At 51.8% G+C, this 19,507-nt stretch overlaps 3 protein-coding genes across 5 annotated transcripts; 2 read left to right on the top strand and 1 right to left on the bottom strand.

Moving 5' to 3' along the window:
- Positions 1 to 391: 391 nt before the first annotated feature.
- Positions 392 to 8,804, bottom strand: LRRC41 (leucine rich repeat containing 41). Of its 2 annotated transcripts, XM_017824652.1 has the most exons (10): positions 8,717 to 8,804; positions 8,551 to 8,637; positions 7,982 to 8,052; positions 6,096 to 7,224; positions 5,433 to 5,678; positions 4,390 to 4,554; positions 4,069 to 4,167; positions 3,458 to 3,580; positions 2,504 to 2,579; positions 392 to 1,303 (listed from the first exon to the last, which is right to left on the bottom strand). In XM_017824652.1, exons 1-10 carry the CDS (start codon positions 8,802 to 8,804, stop codon positions 1,069 to 1,071), a joined length of 2,319 nt encoding a protein of 772 aa, XP_017680141.1. In that variant the 3' UTR covers positions 392 to 1,068. The 2 variants fall into 2 exon arrangements, with proteins under 2 accessions (XP_017680141.1, XP_017680142.1); XM_017824653.1 differs by lacking the exons at positions 8,551 to 8,637; positions 8,717 to 8,804 and adding an exon at positions 8,125 to 8,452.
- A 260-nt stretch (positions 8,805 to 9,064) lies between these two features.
- Positions 9,065 to 10,381, top strand: LOC108502113 (cytochrome b-c1 complex subunit 6, mitochondrial). The gene is made up of 4 exons (XM_017824657.1): positions 9,065 to 9,182; positions 9,276 to 9,296; positions 9,488 to 9,649; positions 10,129 to 10,381. The coding sequence occupies exons 1-4, from the start codon at positions 9,159 to 9,161 to the stop codon at positions 10,159 to 10,161; spliced, it is 240 nt and encodes a 79-aa protein (XP_017680146.1). The 5' UTR covers positions 9,065 to 9,158; the 3' UTR covers positions 10,162 to 10,381.
- Positions 10,382 to 11,321: 940 nt separating this feature from the next.
- NSUN4 (NOP2/Sun RNA methyltransferase family member 4) lies at positions 11,322 to 15,172 on the top strand. 2 transcript variants are annotated; one of them, XM_017824655.1, is made up of 6 exons: positions 11,322 to 11,456; positions 12,191 to 12,612; positions 12,743 to 12,906; positions 13,055 to 13,209; positions 13,849 to 13,973; positions 14,740 to 15,172. In XM_017824655.1, the coding sequence occupies exons 1-6, from the start codon at positions 11,337 to 11,339 to the stop codon at positions 15,011 to 15,013; spliced, it is 1,260 nt and encodes a 419-aa protein (XP_017680144.1). In that variant the 5' UTR covers positions 11,322 to 11,336; the 3' UTR covers positions 15,014 to 15,172. The 2 variants fall into 2 exon arrangements, with proteins under 2 accessions (XP_017680144.1, XP_017680145.1); XM_017824656.1 differs by lacking the exons at positions 13,849 to 13,973; positions 14,740 to 15,172 and adding an exon at positions 13,588 to 13,833.
- The last annotated feature ends 4,335 nt before the right edge of the window (positions 15,173 to 19,507 follow it).

Below are 19,507 nucleotides of genomic sequence, written 5' to 3'. Positions count from 1 at the left end.
TTAGAGTGCTTGATGTGCAGTCATGTGTTTGTTTTTTTTTTTTTTCCTTGACAGCTATGGCTTACAGCTGCTGATCAAAACTTGCAGGATCCATTTCTGCTGTGAAATGTGAACCTGGCTTATTACTTGGGAACAACAGGATTTGTACAAGGGAAAAAAATTTTAGCTTTTATGTTGAACATCTGACTGGAAGGATCATGCAGGCAGTAGAAAATCAGGCTCTATTATGGTAACTAATTTCTAAAACCACTTGCTTTGTTATGGGCAGGATCCCCTGATCTAGCAGAGTGTTTTAATTGAGATCACCTTACCAGCCAGAAATAAAATTCACACTTAAGTACATTACGGGTCTTAAATATATTTTTATTGTAAAAATGTTACAAAAGACCAGACTATTTAAAACCTCTGTAAAATGACTGCAGACATTGGAAAGGGGCAACAGGATTGCAAATAAACAGCAAGCTACTTGGTACATAAAGCATTTTTTTTGGTATAAAGTAAAATTTTCCAAAGGGAAAGGCATGGGGGCTTTGTTTAAGATTAGCTTCTACTCCCTTTAAGTGGAGGAAGGAGTTCTTATTTAACAGAATGGCTGAAGTTGGAAGGGACCTCAGGTGATACTGTGCAATAGCCCTCCTCAAAAGCAGGGTCTCCTAGAGCTGGTTGCCAAGGACCACAACCAGATGGCTTTTGAGTCTCTCCCACAATGGAGGTGGTTATGGATGAGGCATTGGCTGAAACAACATGAAATTTGTCACAACACCCAGTGAAATAAATAACTGCATGTTCAGAAACCTGCAGGAAGTCACAGAAGCCCCTTTGATACATGTCCCACTTAAAGGAAGATGGTAGAGTTTAGATCACCTGGAAATATAGCTGTTGACCCACATGGTCTCATGTGTCACTTCACTGTCATAACCCTTCAAATGAATAGAAAAGTGACAAGAACAACTCTGTACTGCTTGAAGCAGGGGAAGAAACCCCCACCTGTGCTGCGAAATCAATCGTCCTGGCCTGGGACCAAACTGCTTGGTTCAAGCTGATGGGTTTTCTCTGCTCCTGTGTCCATCACATGACACTGATGTAGTCAGCAAAGGCCTGGGAGGAGTCCCACGAGTCGTTGACCACACTGCACACAGCTTTGAGACGCCGAAGCGCTTCTTGAGCTGTTTCTGTGTCCTGGTCCAGCCAATTTTGGAAGAGGCGGAGGTGTGTGAACTGAATCTGTCCCCCTCTCTGCTGGATGTGGCCTTCCAGCTTCCTTGTGAACTCCAGGAGCCCATCAGGTTTGATGCAATTTGAGCTTTCCAGGGAAAGAAAGATTGAAAAATGTCATTAAGAGTCTAGGCTATAATTTGAGCAGTTTAAATTACTGTTCCCTCTAGTAACTGCCAGTGCAGGTACGTGGGGATGTTTCAAGGCTAAGTGCCCCTTCAGCAGTACAAAGTGTGAAAAACAAAACTGAAGCACAGTAATATGAAGGGCTGGAAACATCTTAAAACTAAGGTGGTAACCGCTGACAAGTTAAACTCATTATCCTCCTTACCACTGACTTAAGTAGATCTAGATGTGGCCTTAAAATGTTGCTGGACCCAAGCTGCAGGCTAAGCAGTGCCAGGAGCACTTCAGTCTCACAGCAGCTGTCAGCTGCCTGGACCAAGGGGCTTACCCCAACCTACAAGCCCCAGCACCAGCCTCAGCAGTAAGTGATCATTTATGTCTTCCTTCTGAGAAAATCTGAAGAGCATGTGTCAGGTCCTGGTGTTTCTAGGAGATTCACAGGTCACTTCCCTTGCACAGCTGTGTAAATAAATATCAAGCTGCGTGCTGGACTTGAATCTTGTCAGAGGTACAGTAACAATGAGGATTCAAGGCTGCTGAAGGAGTAGCCATGGTTAAATAAATTGTCAAGCCTGTGTGTCTGCAACCTGAGCCATTAGGATGTAAGGAAAGGGTGGGGGCAGAATCATGCAATGCAGTTGTTAATATTGCAGAAATGCCACCCCCCACATACTTCATGAAGGTTAACTGCCTATCCTTATGGCCACTCAGGCTCAAGAAGAGAGCAGCACTTCAGATGAAAGACCAAAGATGAGGAAAGGAATGTAGAGGCCTCCACAGGATCTGACAGGCACTGACAACATTCCCTCCACAGGGGCAGTGGAAACAGAGCTGTTCATACTGAGGGCTAAGAATAAACATAGAGATGTTACTTCTTACCTACAGCTTGGGGAGGGCCTGCAGCAGCCTCCCAAGGGAGCAGCAAACCAAAGCTGCTTTTAAGATGGAGCTTGACTCATATATAAAGGGAACAGTGAGATGCCTCAGAGATGCTGGAGGTTCCTGAGGCTGTACGTGCCCATTGCAGTACTCTCAGCTTTTCCTGGGCACACATTCCCTCAAGGAAGGAACAAAACCATGCTCAGGTTCTCATGATGCCAGAGCCCAGTTCAGCTCTGTCCCTCCCCAAACAAGAAATTCAGTGTTTAGTGCAGCAGAATACCTGACATCCAGCTGGCAAAGAGAAGAGGAGGAATCTTCAGAGAAAATGTCTGCAAGGGCAACCAGCCTGTGATTCCCTAAAAGGGGAGAAATGTCACTTAGATGCAAACTGGGAACTGTTTTGAAATTTTAAATGGCCACAGGGCTGGGATAACAGTGCAGAAAGGAGGCTGTAATGATGTGAACACAGCACAAAGGGCCCATCTCTGCACCCTCAGTTTGTCCCCCTAAGTGGCCTAAAGTGAATTCATCCTCATGAGCACAGTGTTCAAGGCAATGAAGACATCTGCTCATAGGGCAGTTGTTTCACTAGAAAAATTCTGGTTTTGTTTGAGAAGTCCATATGCAGCTTTGTTTTAGAAATTAAGCGTATTCAGGTTATGCCAAGCTTTTCTGTTTTATTTCATTAAAAGAACAGAAAAGAATATTCTGGATTCACCTGAAATTAATTTCTCAAACATTTCTTCTTGGCTTCTGATCCAAAAAGCCTATCATTTCTCAAAATTCAGATCCACTTAGTCACAAACTTTACTTGTTCCCATCCCTCCAGTGGCTGCCAACAGCTGTTAAGACACAAAATGCCCAAACTTGGGCAAAATCTGCGCCTTTGAATGAGAGGCAGAACATCTGCTGCTGGATCTGTTCCTGTCCAAGAGCCTGAGGAAGATCAGTGTTCAGTCAAATCTGGAGACCTGCTGATACTTGCTTTTGCTGCAGAGAAAAGCAGCTGTAATGCCCATGTGGCGCTTGGGCCCTTGGTATGTTGCTGATCACAACTGAAATTTTGCCTTTAAAAAATGAACCCAGTGCTCCTTACTTTGTGAGCTAAATGGACTCTGTTCATGGATGTGATAATTTCAGCACTGCAGTGTCCCCAGCTGTCAGTGACTCCAGCCCTGAAGTTACCTCCAAGAGAGCTGGTCTAAGGCCCCACGGCAGTGTTCACTGTACGCACCGAGGCGATTCCCGGGCAGTTTGAGGCTCTTCAGGGATGAATTTCTTTTCACTGTATTGATTATTTCTGACAGAAACTCAGCAGTAGAGCTTTCAAACAGCCGGCAGAAGGAAAACGTGATTTCTGTGGAAGAAATGGATTGACAGTACATGTGAGTACTCCCTGCGCCTCATTATTCCATGATTACATTCTGCAGACAGCTCCAGTCCCTAATCCATATGGAATAACAAAGCTACTCCAGCCGTGGATTGCATATAACAGCACTTCTGCTCTGTCAGGAAGACAGCTGAGATCACACCCAGGGAAGTGGCTTTGCCAGCTGACCCAGTTAAAGGCTGATGTGCTCTGCAGGTTAAAAATCTTTGTTTTATAGCTGAGACTACAGACTCTTCTCTGCACCATACATCAGCCTTGCAGCTGCTCTTCTCTGCCCTGCTGGCACAAAGAACCAGGCACGTTCCCACTCTGCCAGCAGCTACAGATCTGCTCCAGGGACTGCTGACATTTGGCTAAACCTTACACGTCCAAAGATCACTTCTTAAATGTCAGCCAGCTGAAAGCAGCCACCAGCAGCATCTTTCCAAGCAACAGCACCCAGGAGTTTGCTGTACCTTGCAGGACGGGATCCTGAAGCAAAAGCAGAACTTCTTTCTGGTGCTCAGCCAGGTTCACATCATGAAAGCTCAGTTTCTTCAAATTTGGAGTACACTCTAAAAGCAAAACAAATTCTCAGGTAAAGCACTGTACGCCCTTGACCCAGCTACCAGCTAACACCCAGAAACTGAGCTGGACTGTAGGTAATTTGTGCTGGATTGTGAGTAATTAAAAAGGAACCATGGCTGACACCCATTTCCTTTTCTCAGGAGACTTCAAGGGTCCACACTGAAGAAAGCTACACTGTGTGTGCCCCAGTGATGCTGCCCAAGGGGTACCTTTGAGTGCCTCCAGAAGGAGCCCGAGCTCCTGAGAGCAGGGCAGCGTGGCACTGTCAAGGGACAGCTGCTGGAGGGACTTCGATGCCTTGAGCACTGGCAGCAGGAACGTGGTGTGCAGAGGTTCCCTGGGGAATCGGATCTCCAGCTGCTCCAGGCAGCTTTCTAAGGGAAGAAAAACAAGCAACAATGAGTGAGTTTGGCCTGGAGCTCCCATCTTCAATGTAGCTGGTCCCACAACAGGCAGGAAGCCTGTATGCCTGACACCACTATCATTTAGGTTGGTAGAAATTGCTTATGAAACGTGCCCTGCCCCACAGAGCTCCGTGGCAACTCAGACCTGTGGTGATGTCAGTCACTTACAGCTCACTCCAGGACTCCTGCCAGACCAAAGGGCTGCTAATTTCTACAGGGCTCTGGCAGTGAAATAAAGCTTGAGAAAAGGTCACTCTTTATGCACAAACCAGTCAGTGTCTCTCCAGAGCACAACTCTTTGCTGAGCCCCCTGCAGACTCGCTCACACTTTGCTCACTGCTTTTCTGGCCATTCAAGGGCTAATAAGGGTGACGGGGATCTGTGAGCTGAGCGCATGCTGCTGCAGCTCCCAGGCTGTAACCCAGAGGCTTGGCCACTGCTTTGCTACCTTCTGTGGTACTGAGATGATCAAGGGATGCCTTCCCTCTGCTTAAGGATCTGTCTAAGGGTTAGAACCTCACAGTCAATGGCATGGACAAAAGGGAAGCTCCCAATCAATTTACAGATCTGGTGGGATACGCTCCCCATGGGCAGTCACAGCCAGCAGGTTATGATTGGCCCTGTACGAAGCTGATGTTGCAGCAGGCTGGCATACAGCTTTCTCCAAGACTCAGGCTCCACAGAGCAGCTCACAGACCAGAAGTGACAAACTGCAACATCTAAATCAGAAAGGCTGTAATTGCCTAATAACACACCACCATAATAGTGTGGAGTGAAGCGTGTGCCAAGCTTTTACAGCCGTATGTGCCTGCCAAGTCCTGGTCATCACTCAGGAGGATGATTCCTACCTGGGATTTCTACCTCACTGCAACTTGGATTTCCCTCTGGCCTGTTCCCCTCCGGCTGGTTTTTGAGGTCGAAGCTGACCGAGAGCGTGTGGAGCTGTGGGAAGGCGCTCAGGATGCAGCGAACGAGCTCCATGCAAGGCATGTGGGAGAAGACGTCGCTCACGCGCAGCACACGGAGGCGGCAGCCCGGGTGGCGGGAGAGGGCCCGGAGCCCAGAGAGGATGCAGCAGATGTTGGCATCCAGGCCTGGAACAGCATCGGTACAGAGAGGTGTTAGCTGTGTCCGTACAGACACTGATGCACATGCAGCTGGAGCTGCACCAACAGCCACGCAACCCGAGTCAAAGCCTAAACTCACTGACTGCTGCATCCGTGCGTTCTAAAGCTACACTGTGCACGTGGGAGATGGAGATCCAGCTCTTCCCTTCGCCCTCTCTGAAGGGTGTTTAAGCACAAAGCTGGGGGTGTTCTGGAGCAGAAGAGCCCCATCCTCTCCCTCAAACAAGTTCTCACACTGATTAAACATCTCTCCTGACACCTAAGATGAGGCACCAATACTCTTACAATGCCCCTCCCAGTAAAAACAAAACCAGGGTAACACCCGAGCAGTAAGTCAGACCATTAGAGCAGGGCTGGAAGGAATGCCCTGTTCACAGCACTGACCATTGTAAGACAGAACCAAGTTTTCTAAAGACACCCAGGAGCTCAGCAGGTTACTCAGAGTCCGACATGTCTCCCCAGTCAAAGGAATGGAGAACAATTCCAGAGTGGACACGCTTCGGAAGCGGTGAGCAGCTTTCAGAGAAAAGATCCCAGCAGGTCCTCCTCTTTTCTTACAGCCAGCACGGCCAGTGCACGGAGATCCAGGGGAGGAACTAGTCCAGTTCTCTGTGTTTTCGTCCTCCGTGCTGCTGGTTTTGTCAAGTAGCCCTGAATTACCCTCTCTAGCAACAGTAAAAACAAAATCATACAGGTCTTCTGGGTCAGCATAGGGTCCCCTGCTCCTTCTGAGGCAGCGACGTTTCCTCCCCACGGCGGGTTTCAGCCGTCTGCGTGTCTTTCGAAGAACAGGGTGACAGGACGGGTGCCCTGAGCCACAGCGAGGGGAAGATCCCCCCTGAATGCTGGTGTGGTCACAGGGCCCCTCGCTGCTGGCCTCCTCACACGGTTGGTTTTGCAGGGGAGAACTTCTTGGGACAGAGAGGACAGAGTTCAGGTGAGCATCAGCCTCCACTGAGGCCTCAGGGAATCCCTTCTGGTTCTCACCACTGCTCCGCTCCCTCTCAGCGTCACGGCCACTCTCTGCTCGCTCCTGCACCAACTCCTGGCTTGGGGCTCTGTCCTCTCTGCAAAGGCCACACTGATAAGCGAGGGCATTTCCTGAGCGCCAAAACCCAGCGCTCATGCTCAAAATGAGAACGAGAAGAACCGTGTCGGGAACAGGCCAGGAATACATGGACACCTGGCTGACAGAGCCGTGGTGAATCAACCGGTGGAGGAGCAAAACCAGCGAACGCCTGATGGACTGGTCGGAGGAGAGGAGGTGCTGGAACTTCAGGATGCGCAGAGAGCCAGCCAGGTTTTCCAGCACTTTGTGGTTGTGCTCAGCAGCGAGCTCCACGGCGCCCTGCAGCATGTTGCAGAGGGTGAGCTGGGACACGTGCGGGGAGCTGTGGAGCAGCGGCGAAAAGTGATGGTCGTTGAGGCGCCAGTCGGAGGAAACGTCCAAGACACCGTGGAGAACATTGGAGAAGAACGTTTCAAGGAACTTCTTCCTCCAACAGGGTATATTCTGCAATTGAACAGGGCATAGGAACAAAAAGTTCAGCGTTTTTCTTGTTCTTTTTAAGATAAATTATTGCTGTCTGCTAACCTGGTAAATGCAGTGTCCAAAAACCCCTCCTGCTACCTCCACTGAGACTACCTTTCTACTTCTCAACATCCTTCCTCAGTGTATTCCTTGAAAACCTGAGTTTACTCCCATGGCTGTCTTCATTCTGCTTCTGGCCCAGTTAAAACATATTCAGTGGTTTGAAGCTGAGCCATGTTTTTGCCTATTGAAAACCACGTCATCGGCAATTTTCTTCCTGAGCATTTATTTACAGGCTGTCATTAAGTTGCCTGCTAATGATTCTTTTATGATGACTCAATGAAGCTGCTTCAGTTTTCCTACATAAAACCATTCTGCAAACTCACTGTCTTCTCTAAGTATTTTTCTCATCCTTTCTAACACATGAGCACATGTTTTTACTAGCGTAAGCACGACATAAGATACTTTTATCTTTTGTTTCCCTGAGAATCTCTGAAGACAGAATTTATTCTTTTGGCAAACTCGCTGTTGGGAGATGAAGGGTGTGGCTGCACACTTCTGTTCCTTTTATGAACCCTGCTTCCCAAAATGTTTGTGCTACCACGGTCATGCCTTGGTCCGGAGCTCTATGAACGCTTCTAAACAAGTGCCAGCAATTGCTTAGAAGTGGCCAGAAACAAAACCTCATGGAAAACGGCACCTGTGTCGTGCCCCTTCTTCCACCTTAGCGTTTCCTCACCTCCGAGTTGGGCGGCCTGGTTTTCATCACATCATCCCACAGCTGGCGCCAGATGGGCTGTGTCGAGAGGCCTGGGGGGGAAAAACCATCAACGGGGTGCTTTCACCCCTCTCCCCATCCCAGTGCTCTGCCCTGGGGCTCACCGGGGTGCCGGGAGCACAGACCCAGACCCTGCGGCACAAGGACAGGCAGGGGGAAAACCGCCGCCTTTGACGGGGCACGAGTTAAAAATGTCAGGTTTTGTTGGTCCTCAAAAGGAGCGAAGTTACAGCAGGGCCCGCAGCGGTGCGGGAACCCTGCCGGGGTGTGGGACAGAGCACGAGGGTTTGGATGCAGGGGAGTGTCCCAGCCCCGGCGGCAGGGACGGTGCTCTGGGGGTATCCCTCCTGCACAGAGGGTTCACCCCCCTGGGTCGGGGCTCCCCTCTCCAGCGGAGGGTCCCTCTAGTGTAGGACTCGTCCCTCCAGGTTTGGGGGCATCCCCGCAGCCTCCCACCCCATCACTTTGGGGGCCCCATCCCTCCCGCCCGGAGGTCCCCCCGCGGTCGCCGCCGTCCCCGGCGGTGTCACCTGCTCTCCGCGCGGCGCCCTCGGCCCGCTCGAGGCGGAAGATGGTGAGGAGCGGCAGGAGCCCCCGCAGGAGGTGCCCGGGCAGCGCTGCGGAGAGGGAGAGGGCGGCAGGGTGCGGGCAGGCCCGGGCCCCGCGCCCCGCCGCCCCGCGCCGCCCGCGCCTTACCCCAGACGTCCCGCTCCAGGGCGCCCATGCTGCGGCTCACGGCGGCCGCGCTCAGCGCGAACAGGCTGCGCGGCCCCTCCGCCGCCATCGCCGCCTCGGGCACCGCCCACCCATCCCGCGCCGCCATCTTGGGAGGCGGCGGCAGCGGGCGGCCATGTTGGGGAGGTCGCGCCGGGCGGCGGGGCCGGACGGGCGGGCGGCGGCCGGGCCGAGCCGGCTCCAAGGCAGCGAGCCCCGGGAAGAAAGGATAAAGCGAGCAGGGAGCGCAGCAATGGCCGTGCTGGCGCTGTCATAGACGCGGCAGCCGGCGGCGGCCATGTTGGGAAGGGCCGCGCCGCGGGAGGAAGCCTCGGCCTGGCGAGGCGGCGCTTCCGCTGCCGGCGCGGGCAGGGGCAGTTCCGGCGGGTGACCCTGCGGAGTCCTTCTGTGCGGCGGGAGCGCGATGGGACGCGGCGGGGAGCCCGAGGTGAGCGGGGGATCCTCCTCCCATCCGCCCGGGGGACGGCGCACACGGGGCGTTTGGGCGGCCGTAACGCTGTGCTCTCTTTTCTTTCCCCAGGAGGAAGAGGAAGAGTTGGTGGTAAGACGGGGAGCCGCGCCGGTGACTGCCAGGCTCGGGGGCCTCGGGCCGGGCTGTGCTGGCGGCCCAGGACCCGGTGGGGAGGGGGGTTGAGCCCGAGCCGCGACATGGCTCCCTCCTGAAGCCGTGGGGCTCGTGGGGAAGCGGCGTGTGGGGGTGTCCGGGTGCTCAGCGCGGCCCCGTGTCCGCAGGATCCCTTAACTACGGTGCGGGAGCACTGCGAGCAGACGGAGAAATGCGTGAAGGCGCGGGAGCGGCTGGAGCTGTGTGACGCGAGGGTGTCCTCCCGGTCCGAGACGGAGGAGCAGTGCACGGAGGAACTCTTCGACTTCCTGCACGCCAGGGACCACTGTGTGAGTGCGGCGTCCCTGCTGGGGCTGGGGGCAGAGCTGCCTTCATCCACGCTGCTGGCAGTGCTGGCAGGTCGAGTGTGACATGTGGTAGCTCTTCAGTCAGAGGGAGCTCTGAAAAACTGTGTTTTCTTATTAAATGCTTGGTTCATTCCCGTTACATCAGATCCAGCTGGGATTCAGTAGGTTATTAAACAGTTAAATAAGTCACACCCATGGTTTGTGGCCTGCAGATGGCACTTGGCTATTTCAGTCTTGTATTTGTCATTTTAAAGTTCAGCCTTTTTAACCTGAGCTGAAGCTTTGTAAGACGTCTCATTAGTTTTCTCGAGTGACTTGTTGCAGAACCACAAGAGGAACTGGGGGGAAGCTGCAGGGCCGTGTGCATTGGTGGTCCAGAAAACCAAGAGGCAGGTGGTAACACTACTGATTTCCATCCCTAAACCACAAATTACTGAGGTCTCTCTCTCTCTCTTTTCCAGGTTGCTCACAAACTTTTTAGTAAACTGAAGTGAAGGTGGGTGTGAATGTCCACCTGCTTCCACAGCCGGTGTCAGCGGTTCCTGGATCACAGTTCTGCTTCCTGCCGTCCATCCTCCATGCTGAGCATCAATAAAACGGCTTCCTGGCAGCGTGTCACTGCCTCTGTGCTCCTGGAAGATGTGAAGCTGTGCAAAAAAAAAACATGTTGATGTTCTGTAATTTTCCATATTAAAATGTTCAGTTCCCATGGAAGTGCTTTCTGTTTATTTCCAGGTTCTTGTGCTTCTGATTTGCACTGGGTTAAGGTGAAATCAGTGGGTGTCAGAGCCCAATTTAGCAGAGAGAGTCATCCTCACTTGTGGGAGTGTCCTTTTTTTTCAGCCGTGATATGCAGCAGTTGCAGCCCAGTCCCACGGGGAAGAATTTATCTGTTGGAGCCACAAAGATTATTTTCAAGACCCTTTTCTAGGAGAGTAAACTTCCTTCCCCACCCTTGGGGGAAAGCTGTCACCTGTCCCTCACTGCCTCCTGCTGCTGCCAGTGGCTGGAAGAGCCTCCTGGCTGCAGCCAGCTTTACCTCCTTGCCCAGGAAACCAACAACATGGCTGTGGAGGCGTATGGTGTTGGTTCACCTTCTCAAACACTGAGCGGGTCACCTGGGGGACATAAAGCCTTTCTCTGTGAGTCACCAGTCCCTTCTTGGTCACCTAAGACTGTCCTGTCTGTGCTCTTCATCTTCCTTTTGTGAGCAGGATGTTCAGTAGCAGGAAAACTAGGACATGTCACAGGGCAGAAAAATTCTCAGCTGTTCTTCGAAGTGGAATTAAGCCTGCCACCTTTTTAACTTGGCTGTTCTTTACTCATGTAGTGGTCCATAGTCTTTTTGCTGGTGGATTTCAATCTTAATCCCTAGAGGACCGAAACAGATTTTTATTAGGGTAAGGGTAACGTTACTTTCAGGAGTTTTTGTTGTGCGAGGTCCAGCTGCGCGCACGTTTCTCCTGCCGCAAAGCCCGTTTGTTGCTGGATCCTTCCCAGCCCCAAGCCGGCCGAGTAATCACAGAACCACAGAACGGTTGGGTTGGAAGGCACTCCAAAGGTCATTTAGGTACAGCCCGCTGCCACCAGACCCGGATTCCCAGAGCCCCATCCCTCCTGGCCGGGAGCACTTCCCGGGTCCCGCCCCGGAAGGCGCTGTCGGGGAGCGATGGCGGCGCTGCTCGGGGGGGCGGCGGCCGCGCTGCTGCGGCGGGGACCGGGACCGGGACTGGGAGCGGGAGCGGTGCTGGGAGCGGGGCAGCGCCGGCACCGGCACAAGGAGAAGTGGGTGAGCGGGGCCGGGGAGGTCCCTTCCCGACGGGGCTGCCGGCGCACCCGCACCCCCACCGCGCTGCTTCGCACCCGCGTCCCTCCCCGCTCACCCTTTGGCACCCCATTCCCCCCTCTGACCTCCCCACTTCGCCCCTCTCGCTGCACCCTCGTTCCGCTGCTCAGTGCGCGGCCGTTCTCTCCCCGCGGGCCCGCCCCGTGCGCCCAGCACCTTTCGGCCATCCATGGAATCGTGGAATCGTTCGGCCATTCATGGAATCATGGAATATGCCGAGTTGGAAGGGACCCATCAGAATCGTCCAGTCCAACTCCCGGCCCGGCGCAGGACTCCCCAAGAATCACACCGTGTTCCTGAGCACATTGTCCAAACGCTTCTTGAACTCAGACGGCCTTGGCCACTTCGCTGGGGAGCCTGTGCCACTGCTCAGTCACCCTCTGGGTGAAAAACCTTCTCCTGATATCTAACCTAAAATTCTCCCAAATCAGCTTCATGCTTTTTCCTCGAGTCCTGTCACATTCGTGCTCCTGAACCCTCTCCAGGGCACCACCAGCCTGTGGATGTAGGGGTTCACCTGTCCCTGCCACTTTCAGGGGCAGTGGAAAGGCCCTGTGGACTTCTGGCAGCACAGAATCCAGCGCTGGATTCTCCTGGAAAAACGTGGAGGCTGGGTGGAGGTACTGGGATGCTGAACTATTTAATCTTTTAATGTCTCTGGTATTTTTCCCCCCAAGGCTACCACGGCCCCCCGCATCCCATCCACACGGCTGGCCCTGCACCACTTCGACACGAGCTACAGCCTGCACCTGGGGGAGCTGTGGCCCTCTGTCCGTGCCGGGCTGCTCTGTGAGCAGAAGTACGGCGCCCTCCTCAACAACTTCTCTGCTGTCGACCACGTCACCCAAGAGCTGGAGCTGCTGAATGCCACCGATTTCGTTTCCGAAGCCCTCCAAAAGGCACAGCAATCACAGCGGGGTGCGGCTGCGAGGGAAGCAGTGAGAGGCTCCCAGGAGGGCTGTGTTCAGGGCAGGACTGTGATACAGGCAGAGACGATGACACAGGCAGAGACATCGCCACCGTTTCGTGCCTCCATCAGCCCCAAAATCAAGTGTTACACCTTCCCCAGGGGTGACATCACACGCTTTTGCCCTGCACGGTGAGACATCCCTGGACAGACCACCCACTCGCGTTGCCAGCCTTGGGGGCTGCTGCTTCCCTTCATCCCAGTCCTCACTTCCAACTGCTCTTTTCTTTTCCCCTTGCACATTTGCTTGTGTGCTTTCCAGGCCAGACATTTTGGGGCTCCTTGGTTATTATCTCATGGATGCAGCATCTGTCCTGCCCGTCCTTGCACTCGATGTGCAGCAGGATGACCTTGTCCTTGACCTTTGTGCAGCTCCGGGTGGCAAGACTCTGGCTCTGCTGCAGACTGGGCTTTGTGTAAGTGGAGGTGGGTGTTCCCTTGTTCCCCATCCTTAAACAGGACTGGAAGAGCGTGCTGTGCTCATTAATGTCTGACCGTTAATCATTTCTGAGTATAAGAGTTGGGAATCAGGTGTGTTTTTGCAATTCCCAGTGTTCCTGTTGTGTCCCTGCAGGGCATCTGGCAGCCAACGATGTCTCCATTTCCCGGACAAAGAGGCTGCACCAGATCCTTCATAAGTATGTTCCCAGAGAAGTCAGGGAAGCTGTGAGTGTCACATCCTACGACGGAAGGGACTGGCAGGATGTGGACGGTGGCACTTTCCATAAGGTAGGTTATTGGGAACCGGTGAAGATAAACCCTCATTTTGAGGAAGGCAGCAGCTTATCCTACAGTATAACTGTGTAGTTTTCCACAATCTTAAATGCAGAGAAAGAAAGAGGACTAAGATACATAGGGAGTAATATTTCCTCCTGCTATCCCTTCCTTCAGGATCCAGTGCGTATGTGCATCCAGAGTTACACCTTTATTTGCCTGTGTAATACCATGTAGAAGTCCTATTCTTGTCCATCACCTGGAAGGGGTTAAGTGTGAAGATTAGATAATTCTGTTTTCTCAGCCATGTCCAGCCTCAGGGGCTGGGTTTGATGCTCTGGGAGGCGTCGCTGTAGGAGCACTGGCTGTGTGTGCTTCTGTGACATCTTCCAGGCAGACACCCAGAGGAGGAACATTAAACGAGGACATGCACGAATGCGGGATGTTTTCCACCATCTCTGGGTCTGTTTGCACATTCCCAAAATGCCAGAGCAGCCAGATGATTACAGTTCAGTGTGGTGCACGCCCGTGCTCAGCCACCGGGAGCTGCTTGTGCGTGGTGAGGGTGGAGGAGGTGGGCACGGGGAAGCTGCACAAGGGGACTCACTGAGCTCGACCTGGGCATGGGACTGACAGGGACCTCTGCTGCTGCAGGTGCTGGTGGATGTGCCCTGCACGACAGACAGGCACTCTGCCATGGAGGAGGACAACAACATCTTCCACAAGAGGCGAACCAAGGAGCGTCAGATGCTGCCCATGCTGCAGCTGCAGCTGCTGATGTGAGTGAGCTCGATGCTGTGTCCTCATGCTGTTTCTGTTACCGTCGTAGCTCTCCATGGCCAGCACTGAAACCTCTTTTTACTTTGTCTGTCCCCAACTGGGAAATGTGGAAACCATGTGTAGTTTTCTGGAAGAGCAATAGTTGGAATGCATCAAAGCATAAGTGTAAGAAGGTGCAAATATTCTTGGTCAGATGACAGGTCCTGCCTGTCCCCAGCAGTAGCTGTAGGAGCTAGGGAGAAGGGTCTAAGGAACATGATAGGTATTGTGTTGTCCTTTTGGGTGACGGTCTCCCAGATCCCACTGATCAGCCCTGGAGGATCCCTGAGTGCCCACATCTCCTAGCACATGGGCTGCTTCATCACTCCGTTTTGCTGGGAAGGCTGGATGGACTCACCGTGCTGTGACAATAAGGAAACAGATTAGAGAGTCCCATGGCAGTGCTTGAACTGCAAGAGTCTCTTCCCCTCTACATGCTCTTATCCCATTCCCTTGGACATGACTGCAGGATTATACCTTCCAGCTGCTCTCCAGTAGCATCTCTCCCATGTTAAATTCATTATCAGTCTAAGCATCCATTTGACTCATTGCCCTGGCCTAAAACAGTCCTCACGTTGCAGTGACACAAACTGCTGAGTCTGTGGAGTTCAAGATTTGTCTGTCACTTCCTATGAGTCACCTGTTGGCTCCCCAGTTTTGGTGGGTGGTAATGCCTGTGCCCCACACTCCTTCCTGTGATGATGTGTGTGTTCATCTTGCCTGCAGGGCTGGGATCCTCGCTGCCAAGCCAGGAGGAGACGTGGTGTACTCCACGTGCTCGCTCTCCCCGCTGCAGAACGAGTGTGTGGTCGAGAGAGCGGTAGAAATTGCAGAAACCCAGTTTAACGTCAGTGTCCACGTTGAGGACTTGAGCCACTTACGGACGCTCTTCCAGGACACGTTTTCCTTCTTCTCAGACTGCCGGCTGGGGGAGCTTGTTCTGCCTCACCTCACAGCCAACTTTGGACCTATGTATTTCTGCAAATTACGTCGGATGTAGAAGGGGCAACAGACTATGTCTGTTTGCTGTCAGGAAATACCCCAAATTTCCAGGGGAAGTACAACTGCTTTATATTTATTTTTCTTTTTAAAGTGTCCCAAAGGAAGCCTGCTTTTTTACTGCAGGCGTAGAAAATAAATGAGAAAGACCTGCTGTGAAGTCTCCTGAATATTTTATCTGTTTGAGACTGAGGTGTTTAATCTAGGAAAGAGAGGTCTTATCAGAGGGAGCGATTTATCCATCTGTGTGGGGCAGGATAAATGGCCCTGTGTGGGTGCTGCTTTCTCCCTCCTGTCTGACTGCTTTGATCCTACATGAGCAGGTTTGGGTTAACAAACACCATCTGGGGATCTCAGTCTTTGTCCCAGATCTCACCATCTGCATAAATGAGTTGCATCTGTCTCTGCTTATCTCCTGCCTTCAGAAAGAGCAGCCTGAGGTCCTGAAATCAGAGGTTCCTAAGAATGCCCCTCCTGTGAGGCTGAAAATATGTTCGTGATGCTGGAGATTTGGTGCTGTGGAAAGGCCAGTGACTGCTGCTATCCCTCACAGACAGGAAGGCTGTGGGAAAGTGTGAATGCTCCTATGCAAGATGCCATGTAATGTTTGGGGGGCAGGTGTTTGTATGATTCCAAATAGTAACTAGTCATAGAACCATAGCCATCAGTGAATGATTACTGGAGTTTATGATAAAAGTTGCTTAATAGCTACATTTTTACTTCTGTGAGGAAAATACAGTGCTGGACAGGGTGGACATGGCTGTATCCCTCACAGGGCAGCCCATATGAAGTTACTCCAGTGCCAGCAAGAAAGTATTATTGAGATTTTGTAACCCTTTTCTCTCAGTACCACCCTGCTTCTGCAAGGGGCAGCATCGATGGAAATGGGGGTGAAGGGGTGAAAACTCACCCATGTCCATCCTTGCAGGAAGGTGCAGTGCATAGATTTATCATCATCTGAACCCAGCTTAAGCCAGTTTAAGTCCTGCTGTCTGCATGGCATCCTGGTTCCTTACAGGATCCATGCTTATTGGCAAGGAGAGTGGTCAGGAAATGGTGTTTCCTTCCTCCTTCCCTCCTCTTTGTAGTCTCTGCACTGCCAGTGGCAGTCGTGCAGTGCTGTCCCTTTGGCCCTGAGGGGACCATGGGGGCTATGCCCCTCTCTTCTCATGGCTGAGGGTCTCCACCTCCTTCATGAACTGCAGGCAAAGCTCTTCCTGCCACGGCAAGGCCACACACTGCACTGCCACGGGCATCCCCACAGCTCCTGACACAGCCTGCAGTGGGCACAGAAGCAGTGAGGGGTTACCTCAGGGGCTCAGACTTCCAGCAACTTCTGGAAACCTGGTGTAAGCACGTGGCTCATCCCAGAGAGTGGGGAGGTTGTGGTTTGCCTGCTCTTCGAGTGAAACTATTTCTTGAATGTCAGTCATCAGTGTGCTCCACCACTTTCCGTACCTGTTTCAGCTTCCTGTCCCAGGGGTCATCACAGCATCCTTGGTAAAGCTTCAGCTCTTCCTCATCCGCTTCTGTCACTGTGCTGACGGGTACAACCCCAGCAGGGGAGTTGAAGGTGTTGTACAGCATCGTGGAGGAGATGGCAGCTGAGAGCAGCAGAAGAGAGAATCCAGCCAGTCACAGCCTCCTGTCTTGTTTCAAACTTACACATTCCATGTTCACTGAGGCCCCTGAGAACTGTGTGTCTGTCTCCACCTGCTCAGATAGCTTTATGGTCGTTACTTTTCCTTCCTAATTCCCATAAAATGCTTAGGTGGGTGGTGAAGCTCCCTGGTGCCAGTTGTTTCTCTCCAGTCTCAACCACTGTGGTCCCTCCCAGGAAGGTCCCAGACTCACTTACTGAGGAGTTTCCCAGGGTATCCCGTGGTGAAGGCAGGCCTCGGGACAGAGCACAGCACAACGTCCAGATGGAGTTCCTTCCACTGGGTGATGAACTCGGAGCGGTACACCCTGGGGAGGAGAAGGGAGATGACATGAAGCCCATGCCCATGCCTGGGGCATCTCAGCTTTTTCGGGGTGTGCACCAGGCTCTGGCACAACTGAGGAGGCAGCAGCAGTCAGCAGTGCTCGAGGGAAGAGGCAGAGGAATGCACGTTTGCCTCTACAGCATGTGGCCAGGAATTGGAAAGGTCCCTCTTTAGCCATTCCCTCTCCCAGGACAGCCTTTGTTGTGCTGGGACTGTTGAACATGGATGTTTGTGTGTGAGCTGTGTGGGCAAAGTCCTGTCTGAGCTGACCCAGAAGCCCATCTACCCGTTCCTGTCTCTCTTTTGTGCCTTTCCCTCTGTCCTGTCTCCTCCCCAGCACCTCCTCTCCTGCACAACCCCATTCCAAACCGATGACTTTCCAACCTGGCACTTGCCATAAAGCCTCAACTTGTAGCAAGATGCCAGAGAGAAAAGTCTTCAAAACATACCTGAATTTGATGGTTATGATTCCACATCCCCTTCACTGACCTGCAAGTGGAAATCATAGCAACATCTTTAAGCTTTAAGAGGAGGAATTGCTTAAATAGGCCTCTGGGTTGATAAGCCCTGGTGATTTTAGCAGTTACTTAAAACAATACAGCTTTCACAATCTAAAGTTTCCTTTGGCACCTGGCCAAGCAATTAGTAGCAAATGTCTGGAAGTGCTGGAGAGAAGGTTTCTTTGATGAGTACTCTGGATTTAGTACTCGTTCTCTTCCACAGGCTTCCTGTATGACCTTATCTATCCAAATCCCTCAGTCCTGCCAGGATATCACTAAGGGCAGTGCAGCACTAGGGAGCTGTGTGCCTAAAGGCTGAAGCCATGTCCAGGATAGAAGGACAACCCCTGCAGAGAGCAGGTCAGAGCCTGTTGTAAATCCAGTCCACCCCAAATATGGACACTTAGAGGAGAAGGTATTGCCCCCTTTTCCAATGCCTTTGACAGTAATTCTTTAAGTGACCTAAACCACTCACTTGTGACACCCACCCAGCTGGGGGTAGATCTGCCCCCATGCTGACACCCACTGCAGAAGGGGGCAAAAGCTCCAGGTGTTAGGGAGTAACTAATTTTCTGGTTTGCTGCTTACAGTTTCCATACATTCCCCTTCCCAAATGTCTACCCTTGCCTTTCTCTCCAGCCTTCTTTATCTTGCCCTTCAGAGAGAGCACAGCCTCTCTACACCGGTAGATTCAATCACTGCTACAAAGGACAGAGGTGAAAAAACCTTCTGAAGTTGGTCTGCAGCAGAGGGAAAGGAAATGCCCTCAGTTATTTGCTGCAGCAGTTTCTGATCCTGTCTCATCTCCCTCTAAAAATCTTCAGCTGTTTGCTCCTTCAGCTGTTTACCTTCCTCCTCCACTCTTCTCTGTGTTCTCTCAGTCTGATAAGCTACATGCCCACTGAGGAGGCAGACAGGATAACTACTGATTAGCCCATTTTTTCCCCCCTAGTAATTAGGAACTGTGCCCTCAAAGAAAGCTATGTTACTGGAAACCAGTACTGTAAAGACAACTGGACCCTTAAAGAAGCTGTGCAAGGGGTGGGCAGGCAATGAGGTGGGATGTTTCAGATGGACTCCAGATAGGTCTTGGTTGTCTCAGGTTTTCCTCTGGCATAGGGCTTTTCACAGGATACAGAGAAAAGCAATTAAAAATTCTTGTACCTGCCAGGATCCCATTGACAGGGCCAGTCACTCCAGACAGGCTTTTGGAAAAAAAGAAAGAAGTATATTGTCATTTCAGTAATTGGGAGATATTCCCAATACACTTGAATAGCACAGCGGGGCCTTCAGTTCAGGACCAGAACCAGGAGGAAATTATTTCAAGTATTTGATTTATGTGAAACAAGAAATTTTGCCCAAAAGGAAAAAAAACCCCTCAAACTGAAATCCCAACAAATCTTAGTTTTGTTTTAACCAAAAATGTCCCGTTTTGGCATTATTCAACCACTTTAACCCCCTCTTACTTTTATCTCCAGGATAGATTTACAATGAAAACATGTCCATTTCCCACAAAATCTAACCATGCTGTCTGCTGGGAGAGGTTTTGAGCAAAGCAAGCCACCCCTTAAGAACCATCCTCTCTACTTCTTCCAAGTACTTGCCGAGTACCTTCCCCTTTGGCTGAGTCTGGCAATTAGCAGGGTTGGAAGGGCAGACCCCAGAATCCACCTGAGCCTTTCTGCCGTGGGTTTGAGCCCACACAGCCCACAGAAGCTGGAGGGCAAGCTGATGCTCCTTCTCTTCCCTGACACAAATGCAACTCCATAGGTGCACCAGCTCAGGATCAAACCCAGTCTCCTGCTGTCCAAGTGAAGCCATCAGTGGATGTTCAGGGGGGGAATATTCATCCCAGATAAACACAGTGTGAGAGCCTTCTTCAGTTAGCCTTGGTATTTGGGGCTTGCTTTGGGCTTAGAGCCCTCAACTTTAGTGCAGCCTGCACTGTGTCATGTATCAGAGGAGAAATCAATAACTATTGATCCCTGGATTTTTTCCTGCTGATGGAGG

This window comes from Lepidothrix coronata, unplaced genomic scaffold (genome assembly GCF_001604755.1).
Source record: "Lepidothrix coronata isolate B3197 unplaced genomic scaffold, Lepidothrix_coronata-1.0 Scaffold112, whole genome shotgun sequence".
In the NCBI taxonomy this organism is placed as follows: Eukaryota; Metazoa; Chordata; class Aves; order Passeriformes; family Pipridae; genus Lepidothrix; species Lepidothrix coronata.
This window is presented reverse-complemented; position numbering and strand designations above follow the sequence as displayed.